Consider the following 13,030-nt stretch of genomic DNA (forward strand, 5'->3'; position numbering starts at 1 on the left):
AATCAGTTTCAAACCTTAATTATTGTAAGACTATGAAGTTAATGAACGTGTGATCACATCAGGAGAAAATGTAATAGCATAACATCATTTTTTTGTTTTTATTTTATTTGTTTTTGTGGTTGCCTGCTTACCTTTAAAGGGCCACTATGTAGAAAATAAATTTAAACTCAGAATCTTAATATTTACAATATTTATGAGCTAATAATTAAGAGTAGACCAAATACAGGCTCTGGCCGATATTCAGCATTTTCCGATTATCGGTATCTGTGATTTTTCTGTCAGATAACTCTGATGCAGCATCCTCCCTCACAATTTCCCGCCCACAACACTATCTGATTGGTAACAGCCAAGTAACAGCCTATAAACACTGAATAATCTGAATCTGCAAAGTCACTAGTAACTAAAGTTATCCAATAAATTGTTCTCAAAATTCACTCAAAATTTTGACACCAAGATTTTCATTTTTACTTTTTTCTGACTAGGTTTTGAAGAAACGACACATTGCAAGATTAATATTACCAAGTTTTATTTACATAAATCATACATACAAGACCTACAAGTCATTGCTCGTCCTAAGAACCACTAAGAGTTATTGCTTAATAATTTACATAGATCACAAGCCTTTAGGGTTATAGTTTGTGCTAACAAGTGTTTGAATACTTGAAGTGATTTGGAAAAAGAATATTAACACAAGCACAATGCGGTGTACTTTCACATGGCTTTGAAAAGCAAGGTAGGTAGGCTAGGTACGTATGTTGATGATACACTTGTTAATAAACCAGGAGACTTGGATATGAGTGACTGTGCTTCAAGGGTCCTATTTGGAAACAATTAGTGTTTCGGATCATCTCTGGGTGTTTCTACAGCAGTGTGGTTTTGTCCTGTACACGTTTACTACAGTGAAGGAATGCAGGGAGCAACACATATACAGCATCTTTAACCGAGTGACACAAATCAGACAGAAGCTAAAAAACAATGTGGACTCGAAACATATGAGATATGGACAAACGACAACTGTGACATTAAAATGATACACAGCACGGTATACATTCCATGGGTGGAAGATTCAGGCTTGCTTTTTCCTGGAATGACTTGCCTTTCACTTCTCTGTACCACCTCCAAAAAACAAAAGCACTCATATCCACAAGAAAGCTGGCTCGGACACCACCAGAGGAGCCATATAGCACGGGTAACAAAACACTTGAAACGGTTCGGTCAACATGCCTGCATGTTGCTGTGTGTTAACTACAGTTTTAAGTCTCATACTTTTATATTCTGTACAAAATTAAGAGTATGTGTGTGTGTGTAAACATTAGGGTAACTGAAAAGTTGTATTGGTCATCAGCAGGGAAACATTGGCACAGGTGAGCTTTCAACCAAGTCAAACATTTCTGGGAAAAAAAACATGTAAAGACATGAAAAAAAATATGCTCATTCATCCAACCATTCATCCATCATCCATCCACAGAAACACATCTTATAAAATGCAACTACAGCAGAAATACCCCTCTGTGAATATGGAGCTAATGTGCACAGTGACAGAACGGGGCAGTGGAGAAATATTAAAGTACAGTAAATAATGCTTCTTGTAATTTAAATTAAATTAAAAAAGGAATGATATATTCTGTCCATACATCATACGGGGCTGTCACAGCAGGTAAGCTTGGAAGTAAACAGAACACACATGATCGTCACATCTTCAGAAGAAGCTTTGGTCATGGTGGCTGTTCTCTACTTCACGTGTTGATGGTTCCACCTGGTGGCTACATGAAGCATCCTCTGAGTAAACCAGCCAGCCATGGCAGCTCAGCAGCATCCACCACGTCAAGCAGCTAACATTCTGCCTCTGAACAGAATATTTACGGACATGTAAGCGCATGATGTTCCTGTTATACTTCAGTAGAGAAGAGAAGGCTTTGACGTTTGCTGTCAGGTGTTGGAATGCTCTCCAGCTGAAGGAAGTAGAGAAGGACTTGCACCTACGGACACACAGAGAGGGTGATCAGACCCGCACAAGTAGTACAAAAGTCTGTCTCACTTATCAATGTCCTGACACAAGTATTACCTGAGCCATGACCTCGAGAGACCAGCTGTCGTTCATGGAGATAGGCTGCGAGCTGTTTGAGATTTTGCTGTCTTTTTCAGACGGCCGAAGCAAAGTGGGGCCAAAAACTGTGGCCAGATTGTGCAAAGACATCTTGTTGACGCTCTCGTTTTCAGTTATCCTGTAAGAAAGAGGCCAAAAATAACATTCAACCTACAGACAATCACATATCAAGAACAGAACAGCACATCCTTCTTAAACTCTACAGAAAACTTTGCCTCAATCTGAAACGACTAAAGGAAATCTGTTACTTTGGATGTCAGCTCACAGACTTTAAAATAGCCTGTGAGACTTCAGGTGAACAGCGACCTCTACAGCTACAAGTGAGTATTACAGGTCTAATGTGACAACTTTTTATCTATAACAGGAAGAATGTGTTTTTTCATACTATATAAGTTACATTGTCTTGCTTTGATATATCTGTGCTTTGTAAGATTTTAAAATAGCACTAATACAACCACCCATTACCACTGGTTAGCAGCTGAAAGCCTTAAAATAATGTGGGGGTCATTAATACATGACCAACAACCATTATTGTAACTTCACTCAGAGGAGGAGGAGGATGGAGGAAGCCCATTTCTGCCAGTTAAAGAAAAAAAAAGCCTTGATTAAAAAAAAAATATATATATATACAGTATATTCCCATGGTAAGGCATAATTATGAGGAAAAAAGGCACATGAATAGGAGTAAGTGTCCTTCTCTCTTTCTCTCTCGCTTATTATTTATTTATTTATTTTTATCTTTGCCACTAACCGTATTTTAGAGACCCCCACAAAGTTAAGATCATAACTCAATCTTTGGTGAGGTGTTTTACCTTTTAAGGTGGTCGAGCAGGAAGAGGAAGGTCACTAGATTGGGCTCCGGTAGAGACAGCAACAGGTTGAGCATGCAGCTCTCCTTGGCCACGCTGTCAGAGAGAGCTGCAAAGCAAAAGTACACGTGAATGTGCAACTCGCAACTCATTTATACAATCCTGACCATTGAAAATGATGTGGTGATAAAGAAGTGGTGACTGACCGATGCCTCCAGCAAAGTTTGGGTACAGCTCATCAGTGAAAAGAGGCTCCGGCAGCTCACGGAAATACAGCTTCAGTGTTCCAGCGATGGCATTAACGTCCATCTCCCTCATCATGACAGACACGTCCTTGTTGTCTGTGGTACAGAAAAGACAATTGTCACTAAATACTTGAGAAAACAAGTTGCACAATGACCTTAAAAAACACTTGTGAGCAGAGTATCAGTCCATCCTTCAGAATGTAATGTGTCTCTTCTTTCACAGCTCTGTTTGTCAAATATTTTTAAAAATAAATCAAATTCAGACTGAACTCACTTGAATCAAATGCAGCCTTCAGCGCCTGGATGTCAGTTGCGACACCAGACACTCTGTAGATTCCCACCTCATCCATCCCTCGGCGCTCAATCTCCTCCACACACTGTCGCACGATAAGGGGAACCTTGGAGCGCTCCCGCCTAGCGAGGACACACAGAACCAAGTCTTAAAGTGGCTACTTACAAATCAACACATCATATAAATGCTTTGAACACACCGACCATGGTGAAACAAGTAAATCCTGCACTATGTCACACCCTACTGATGCTGTCAATAGAGGAGGTAGTGTAATGGATGCTAATAATCACTCATGGTTTACTAGGACATTTAAACCATGAACCAGAATTTCACAATGTAAGCTAAAGAAAAAGTCTTTTTGGGCCGCAGTGCATCACGTGACGTTGTGATTACACGGTTTGGCCACTACGAAAACTGGCTTCAATGCCTGGCACTCTTCCTGGGGTCTTGAGCCAGCCATGGCTCGTCCTTTTTCATAATACCACTCCCAGCTAGCATTTGGGATCACTAACTGCATGGCTAATTGAACTAACTAGTTAACAGCAGTTACAAAAAGCAGCAGTTAGCGCTTTATCTGGTGATTTGCTGCCCCCTATTTGTTTGGAGTATGATGGCTAATTCTTACATATTGCATCTTTAAATGTTGAGTTATTGATTAATTAACACTAAAACTGGAAAAAATGAGCACAGACATACTGACTCATTGGGTAAAATAATAAAATATATAAAAATAAATAAATAATATTACTTGGTATGACGCACACAAAACCATCATCAACTCACTTTGTTACTACGTTGATCTTCACACCAAAGACGCCGGACTGTTTCCGTGAAGGCATTCGCTTCAGGCTGAACTCTCTGCTGGTGAACTTCATTGAAAGCTTCACCTCAATCTGAAACAAGCAAAAGGAAACATCTATTTCATACATGTCACCTAACCTAGCATGTGTAATTTAAATGTAGGTCACACCCGTCATATTAAAAACCTTACCTACTTCAAACCCATTTTTCAGTATTGTGAAACCTTTATTAAATACTTCCAAACAGATCGAGCACAAAAAGCCCCACTATACCTAGATTTGTCAAATCTGGACTAAGTTAACAAGAACAATCAACAGTTTACACGTTTATGTAGTCCAAATCTGAAGTCATGGATATGGATCCAGACAAAGCAGTGACATCACCCTGTTCCTGTTTTCAAAATAGAATTAAGGTTTCACAAAAACTGAAACTGTGGTTTAAAGGAGCACTACGTACTTTTGGAGAAGAAATTCAAACTCAGAATTTAAATATTTACAATAAATGATGAGGTAATAATTTTTTCCATAACTGAATAAACAAGCTGTTCTCAAAATAAGATCCCCAGAACACTGTTTGAGGCTAGAAGAGTTTATTTATTTTGTTTGTTTAGGCTTAAAAAAACCAGTCCTATTAAAATGTCTTCCCCAAAACTACATAGTGCTTCTTTTGATAGTTCCAGGTTTGACGAGTCTAGGTATAGTGATTTTTGATTTAGATGCGGCCCTAATGTGGTCTGAATACAGAAAAAGTAGCAAAATTGCAAATAATTACAAATCTGAAAGTGGGATTTTAGCAGCTGTACCTAATACTTTAACAACACAAGTGGTGAGAAAATGGAGACCCTGCTGCCTCACCTCAGCATTGAAAGCAGTTAACCAGATGCCAACTTCACTGTTGCTGTTAATTTTGCCTCTTTTTACTGAGATGCTGAAAACACTTACCCCATTCATGGCGATGACTGTTCGCTGCCAGTCTTTATTCTGCAATGTCTGAGGATCCAGCTGAAAAACAAAAATAAAAGACAACGTTATATTTCATGTGTTACTTTTAATTAAATCAGGAAATATTTTTACCTTCATCAGTGTGAACTAAACACTAAAAGTGAGCAGTGTAATTATTTTGTTCACTTTCTGTATTGATAAACATAAAGTCCATATGGACAGGTAGCGTCAACTCATGTCACTAATCCTGTTTTTATCATCCGACTAATACCAGGCTGCCAGGCTTTATTTACAGCGATCAGGCATGAGTAACGTGATAACATCATGTCCTCGCTGCTAAGCACTGTGCCCCTCCAACATGGCAGACGGCCTTTCACTCAAGAAACCATCAGATCTCATTCACATAATCCTCTGTCAGCGAAAGTACATTTTCTTTTACACGATTCAAAGAAAGAATCACTGCCAGCGCAAAAACCTCAAAAGAAATATTGTCACATTCCAACATTTAACATAAAAAAAGACAATAAAGAAAAAAAAGGTGATACAAGTTATCCTTAATTTCGGGTTCCCAAGGCTCCTTTACAACACCACCCCATGTAGGTCATCCTCAGCTCACTGTCCTTATCTTTACCTTTGGTCTGAGCAGGCTGCTGCGGACTCTGTCCCACAGACGGGCCCCGGTGCTCTGGGTTTTCCTTGGAGCCGCGTCTCCCTCTTCCTCTAGACCGCTGGTGGCCTGATCCACACTCTCCTCCTCATTAAGATTGCTCTCGCTCATTCTTTCTGCATGAGCCTGTCTCAACTCTAAAATGTTGCTTTTACTGACTGATGGCGAACAAAGACACCAGCGCTCTTCCACAGATAACTCTATTCTTTAAACCGCGACACAAACAAGAGCGGCAGGTCCTTCTTCACTTAAGTCACCGATCACATCGCCTTGATAAATCCCCTCAATGATGCAGCCCAGCAGAATCTTTATAAAACTTCCTGTGTCCTCGTCATGTCTCGGCATTGTCAGACTCCAAAACCTTTCATTCCAGTGGGAAGTCAGAAAAGGAACAAAGCCATGCAGCCTGCCGACCACGCTCGCCTCTGTGTTGTTCTACTTCCCAGATGGATTTGAGGGATTAACTCCTGAGAATCCCCTCCTACCCTCATTACCAACATGCTCACGCCTGCCGCTGTGAGCAGTGCTGGCTGCTAATCTAGCATCTCAGGTAGTCTAAATAGGGTCCTCTAGGGCCAATAACTGATTAGCGCCAGTGACCTTTAACACCAGGCAGGTCTTCCTTGTATCTGAAATCATATTATGTATTCAAATCCAGGATATAACCCTTCTGTGAACTGTTAACTCCCCCAGAGGCTCTACTTTCTATAAAGAGCTATGTTTTGTTTTCCCACAGAGCAGGTAAGGTCCTCTGCCTCTGCCTTAATTTGTTTTCATGACTGAATAAACAAACTGACCTTAAATACAACACAATTTCATACTGTTTTACTTTGTTTATATTTGGCAAACCTGCCACCTTTCTAGCTCCAAACAGTGTTCTGGGGACCTTATTTTTTCTTTGTTTTCCCTAGTTTGTTTATTCTGCTCTGGGAAAAATAAATATTTCTGAGTTTGTATTATTATATTGTAAATAATAAAATTCTGAGTTTGAAATTATTTTTCAAAACTTCATAGTGGCCCTTTAAAGGGTCTAACTAGATAGTTTTTTTTTAAAAAATATTAAAGGATTTTCCATCTTTCAGATCACTTTGTATCTTAAATATGTCACCTTGAGCCAAAATTTACAAATAAAATACAGCAAAGAAATTTTTATTTAATTTATCTTTATCTTTTATTATACTTTTTATTCTCTATTTTCCCTTTTTAAATCATTTTCTATATCTATATATAGACACATTATGTGTGTGTGTGTATATGTCGCCGTATTATATATATAAACAGTATATGATTATTTATTTCACCTTCATTTTGCAGCTGTCAGCACCTCTAGTCCTTTGCTTTTTTCTTTTTTTTAAATTATACACCCTCAAAATTCAAATCAATTCATTTAATACTAATTTCATTTAATACTTATTGACAGGGATGGAAAACCTCCTGTGCACATCAGTCACTCTGCAAAGCCTTAACCAAACTTGTTCTAGTGGGGTTGGCAAAGAGGAGGGCCATCTAGTTAATCACCGATGCCACAGAGAAAGCCACCAGGTGACTTTGGCAGAAGAGGGAAGTCCTGCTCAACTGCTGTTGGGATGCAAGCCGAGGGATTGATGACCTGGCTGGATTGGCCTGGCAAGAGTGCCCGATGTTGAGAGACCCGAAACACTAGATGTTTACATCACTGATACATCACTGATACATCACAGGATGTATTGTTTAAACAAGAAAGTGTCATATTTTCATTCCTTAATAGAAATACAATTTTCATCTAATTATCATTGATGTAAAAATGAACTAAGCCGAAAGATCAACGTGAAAGTGCTTTGAATACCTGACAGGTGTCCTATCTCCACTCTACATGGCATGAATCTGACTGAAGATGCCAGCTCCTTCCCTCTAAGACTGGACAGTGTTTTGACCCACCTGTCTAGCAGGGAAATCCCTTCACTGGTCGATCAAAGAGCTCTCTGTGTCTCTCTCACTCTGTCATCCTCTGGAGCAGTGCCAACGGCTACATTTGGTCAACTCAAAGTCTAATCCGCCCTCGGTCACAACACACAATCAGGGGTCAAGCCAAAGCGACCCGCTGGCAACCTCACCGCTCACTTCTCTTTCAACAGCGAAGGGCCCCACAGGGCAGGATTAGCCAAAAAAGCTCCTGAGGTTTGATGTGCAAATAAGTCACCGCTGTGGAGATACAGGAATCAATAGGGGGAGCAAGTTCACTCCACATAGAAAAGGATTGTTTTTCCTGTACATGTCAGTGGAACTGAATAGATTTACAGTCTGTAAATATTGATTTGTAGTTCCTTTTTCTACTTTGGTGCCATAATGGATACAGTATTATGTATAAGAGGTCCAGTGTTCTCCATGAAATTGGTAAATATTTAGTATGTTGTGGCAAGAATGTTAAGAAAGTTGAAAGACAATGATTAAAAGTCAACGTATTTTGCTTGTCTGTGATTGGCATTAAAGGAATAGCTTGGCATTTTGGTAAATATATGTACAGTATTATTCTTAGGCTTAAGGTTACGATTGTGATTTGATTCATGATTAGTGGGAATGATCATTTTTGCATCAAAATTTTCAGTTCTACTGAGAAAACTATTAAAATCATGATGATGTGACATTAGTGGGAGTCTGTACGAAGCAGACATCTTTTCCTTGGTAGGCCAGGATATCTCTGCAGCACTACAGTACTTCTTCATTACAATGCTGTTTTGTCACACTGATTGTTTTTAAATACAAAGCTGTTGCCAGAATTCCCCTTGGTGTATAAACTGGCTGATAAGTAACAAGAATTGCTGCAGATACAGTATGTTTGAGGTCCTTTAGAAACAGAATTAGCTTTACATAGTTTACAACCATTGAATTATTTATTTTTCAACTTTAAAATGACCCACTCAGTACATAGTATCTTGATCATAATATTTTAATAACCAACTTTAAATAATACTTACCAAAATGTTGTTTATTTTCTGCATTTATGTTAAAACGTATTATTGATACAGTATTTTTTAAATCCTTATAGGAGATCTATTATGCTTTTTCACTTTCCCTTTCCTTCAGTGTGTTGTTTATGCTCTTGTGTATGTAAAACGTCTTGGAAGTTAAAAAGATCAAAGTCTGCACCAACAGAAGCTCGTCTCTCCCACAGAAAGTACTGCTCCAGAAATGCCTCGTCAGTAGTCCTGCCTTTAAATCTGTGACTTTGTGACATCACACTACGTCACCATGTGGCTTGAAGAAACAGGAGCTAAAACAGAGCGTTTCACCAGAAAATATGAGAAAACTGATTTGCTTTATGAGCAATAAAGCATGTAAACTTATTCCAGTAGTAACCCAAAATAAAACTATGAACCTGCAAAATAAGCATAACACCATAAACCTGTACCCTTGTCCTTACAGGTATTTTCCTACAACACAGGCAATTCTCAGCTAAGACATCTGACCCAGATCTGCCCTAATTAGCACGTACCTTTATTTGTCCTTTGGCCATGATCTTGTCTGTGATCTCTCCGTCCTCTTTGCTCTGCCTGGTTTTGTTGCAGCACTTCTCATAGCAGAGCAGCCTCAGAGTCTGAGAGCCCTCCAGTTCGATCTCAAACTCCTTGCACGGAAACAGAGCAAAGGCACGTTACTGTGGGTTTCAGCCTAGTGCACAACAATGTACCACACAGGGTCTCACTCTTTCGCTGTCTCCACTCTGATGTGCACTCTCACCTCGTTCCAGTTGGGCTCTGTAGAGTCTCTGTGCACACGTGTTTTGGCTTTGTTGACAAAGTAGCCGAAGGAATCCACCTCCAGAGAGCAGTAAAGGTCTAGTGGGCACAGGGAAAGTTTGGTTTTATTCAAACTGAAATCAAAGATTAACATCAATCAGCTGTTTGAGACATGTCTGCGTGATGCACTCGATGAAGCATCATCGCTGCGACTGCTTGCTTTCAATGCCAGAACTCTCTCTCTGGTGTCATCATAGTTCTAATGTTACCAAGCAAATTATGAAATAGCAACAAGAGGAGTTAACTATTGCCTGACGACCTTTTGTTAGAGTTTGAGCAGGCAGTGATTTGAGACAAAGACACATTTGAGGCGGCTTGTACACAGTGTTCCTAGCTAATCCCACTTGTTCCCCTGCAGCTGCCCTTCCAGCTGACAGCCACAGCCGAAAGAGGGAGGGGGGGGGGGGGAGTGCAGCAGATGAGTCTGGACAGACACTGGGGATGATGTGACACCACGTGCAACCTTTAGAATAATCAGTGAGATGATTTCTAGTCAAAAACAGGAGGATAAGCCACTTACTTAAGCTCTGTTTCAGCCCTGATGCAGAGTGGACGATGACATTTAGGAAGCCGTACAAACCAGAAGATTCATCATCTGTGGAGGGCAGCGTTCAGATTATGCATGTTAAGATTAAATTAAAAAACTGTAACTATATTAAAAATGTGTATTAAATCCTAAAAAGGTCAATAACTTACCTTCTTTATTCATGGTCATTGGAATCGTGTGTACAGTCTGAAGTTTCACACAAGAGTTAGTGAGCATCTGCAGCTCCAGTGAGGTCAGAGAGAAACTTTTAAAACCTGAAGGACACAAAAATGATATGATTAACATTATAATCTATTTTTCTGTTTTCTACAGTGCCAACTACACCACTGAAAATAGTTTAAAATTAAAGGGGCACTATGTAGTTTTGGAGACTATATATACTAAAAGGCCATGCATTCATACATTTTATTTCCTCCGTTTTCCTGTGATAATGAGTTAATTTCATTTGTTTTCTCGAGATCTTGAGTTATTATCTCGAAATAACAACTGCCGCTTTCCCGAGATAACAGGATAATTTTCTGAACATGTTATGCTAGTCAAAGAAAACTCACACTTCTTCTGCTGCTCGCGGATTATCTCCCTCCACTCTGCACGCTCATAGTCAGAAGAGATGAGGAATGTGAAACCCTGAAGGAAATGAAGGGTTGACAAACTGTGTTATTGCACTCTCATGCTGTAACAGCAGAGGGCAGCAGACACCAAATAAAGTTAGTTGCTGGTACAAGATATTCCCCATGATATTTTGCATGAACATTTTAAATAGGAAATCGAGGATATCATCAATCAAAGCAAAATTAATTTCATACATGTTTGATGATGTTTAATCCCTTCCTATAGACCCCTGACTCACCTTTCCATTTCTGTTGGCCACCCTGAATGCCATGTTGGGCGACATGAGAAGCAGCAGAGACTCTTGCTCTGATAGCTTCTTTCTCAGTCGCTCAATCACTTTGGATCCTTTGGTGGTTCTCTACAGATTAAACAGTGACAGGGTTAATGTGACGCAGCACATGATGTCTGAACATTTGTTCTATTTACATGTGCTCTTTAAGTTCCTCATTTTATTTTTGTTTGACTTCAGACAAAGCTATACTTGTTCTGTTGCAGTTCCCTCAAATCACAAATAAACTGTGTGTTGAATTCTGTCATATTTGTTTGTATTTTCTGCAGGTGTGTTTACCAGCTGTCTATCCTCACCTTTTCTCTTTGGATATCATTCTTGATCTGGGATATTTTGATCTTCATGGCGTCGATCTCCTCGTCCTGGACCAGAGGGATGGGGGTGGACTCACAGTCCTCAATGGTCTGGAAGGTCAGATCAGCCAGTGGGATGTACCACTTACAGTCGTACTGTTGCCCTTTTCTGTTGGAGGAGAACGTGTTTATAATGACACGTTTTTTAAACTTTCTTCACTATGTTGTCCTGCTTCCAAACGTATTCAAGAAACTGATCTGAGGGACCTTTATCTCCCACCACAAACATAAGTTGGTCACAGTGAAACAGTTCTATTTAGGTTAACAATTTAATGTCTATCTGGGCGGAGTGACTCGCAGTCTCCAACAGGAATTTGAGCCAGTGGATCTTCGGGGTCACAAGCCTGGATCTCAACTCTCCATCGGGACGCCTACCCAGACTCACCCTGCAGCCTGTTTCTTCAGCTTGGTGCAGAGCAGCAGGTCGGTGAAGAGGAAGACGTGACGGAGTTTCCTGGAACCTTCGACCAGCTCCACCATGAAGCGATCCCTCAGCAGCTGACGGTTCTGCCAACGGGAAACAAGATATCACATCATTACACTCTCAGTGCATAACACTCATTTGTCTCAAAGACAACCTCAATAACCTTCATTTTTCTTTAGTTTTGAAGGTTTGAAATGAAAATGTGCGTGAGAATTATGGAGCTTTCAACTGCGCAAAAAAATAGCTGCGACTTCTGAAAGTACAATATCTAATTTAAGTTCAACGCTGATGCTGAGTTTTAAATAGTTTCTTTGGAGTTCTCAAACAATGATTTTGTGTTGATGTTTATACATGCTTGTAATTATTGTACAGCCTGTGGTGCTTTCAGATGAATGCTACCCAACCTCATACCGGAAGTAAACAAAATAGCCGCGAGAGAAAAAAACTGAAAGCATTTGTGATGAACAAAACAAGGCAACAAGTGTACGCAGCATATTTCAGTGACCACTGATGGAACGGTGCATTTTCAGACAATTTCAACCTCTAATGGTTGATGATCTGCAGCACACCTGTTACGTCTTTTGGCTCCATGGATTGCAATGCCAGTCTGTCAGTCAACCTTTGGTGCAGACTGAAATGTCTGAACAACTATTGAAGGGATTGCTGGGAAATTTGATCAATAGACTCTCAGTCCTGTTAACTTTTGTGTTGTTGATCATTTTGCACATTACTTTTTGCCACTTGTATAAAGGGCTACTGCAACTAACAATTATTTTCATTATCGATAGATAATACTCATAGATACCGGCCACCTTAATAAGCCCGATTTAAAAAAAAAAAATCAAGATTTGTGCTTTATTCCCAGAAAAATTAATGAAATTGTCGAAAAAACGCAGTATCTCACAAGGTGAAAGAAAGTGAAAAAGAAATCCTGGATCTGTCCTTTTATCAGCACCAAAAGTTAATGTGGTCTGTCTGGGATGAGACTCATCCTCCATGCAAGTTTCATGGAAATCCATTTAGTAGCTTTTGTGTAATCCTGCTGACAAACCAACCAACCAGCCGAGCGAAAACATAACCTCCTTGGCGGAGATAATTAATTGATTAACAAAATAGTAGTTGCAGCTCTTCTTCTGCATTTCTTTCGCTAAACTAAAGCGAAACCGA

The 13,030-nt window shown here is 39.7% G+C and overlaps 1 protein-coding gene across 1 annotated transcript in view; it reads right to left on the reverse strand.

Annotated features, from left to right (window-relative positions):
- Window positions 1-509: 509 nt before the first annotated feature.
- Window positions 510-13,030, reverse strand: part of LOC311261929 (breakpoint cluster region protein) — a 35,973-nt gene continuing 23,452 nt past the window's right edge. Inside the window, exons 9-23 of the mRNA XM_084360943.1 lie at window positions 11,825-11,946; window positions 11,383-11,548; window positions 11,036-11,155; window positions 10,737-10,812; window positions 10,335-10,439; window positions 10,159-10,233; window positions 9,580-9,677; window positions 9,335-9,466; window positions 5,196-5,255; window positions 4,237-4,346; window positions 3,436-3,575; window positions 3,123-3,257; window positions 2,920-3,025; window positions 2,066-2,225; window positions 510-1,979 (exon numbers count right to left, since the gene is read on the reverse strand). Coding sequence (XP_084217069.1) covers window positions 1,890-1,979; window positions 2,066-2,225; window positions 2,920-3,025; window positions 3,123-3,257; window positions 3,436-3,575; window positions 4,237-4,346; window positions 5,196-5,255; window positions 9,335-9,466; window positions 9,580-9,677; window positions 10,159-10,233; window positions 10,335-10,439; window positions 10,737-10,812; window positions 11,036-11,155; window positions 11,383-11,548; window positions 11,825-11,946 — 1,695 coding nt within the window. The 3' untranslated portion in view covers window positions 510-1,889. The remainder of the gene's footprint in view (window positions 1,980-2,065; window positions 2,226-2,919; window positions 3,026-3,122; window positions 3,258-3,435; window positions 3,576-4,236; window positions 4,347-5,195; window positions 5,256-9,334; window positions 9,467-9,579; window positions 9,678-10,158; window positions 10,234-10,334; window positions 10,440-10,736; window positions 10,813-11,035; window positions 11,156-11,382; window positions 11,549-11,824; window positions 11,947-13,030) is intronic.

Source organism: Pagrus pagrus, assembly GCF_965226575.1.
Source record: "Pagrus pagrus genome assembly, chromosome: 8".
Taxonomy (NCBI): Eukaryota; Metazoa; Chordata; class Actinopteri; order Spariformes; family Sparidae; genus Pagrus; species Pagrus pagrus.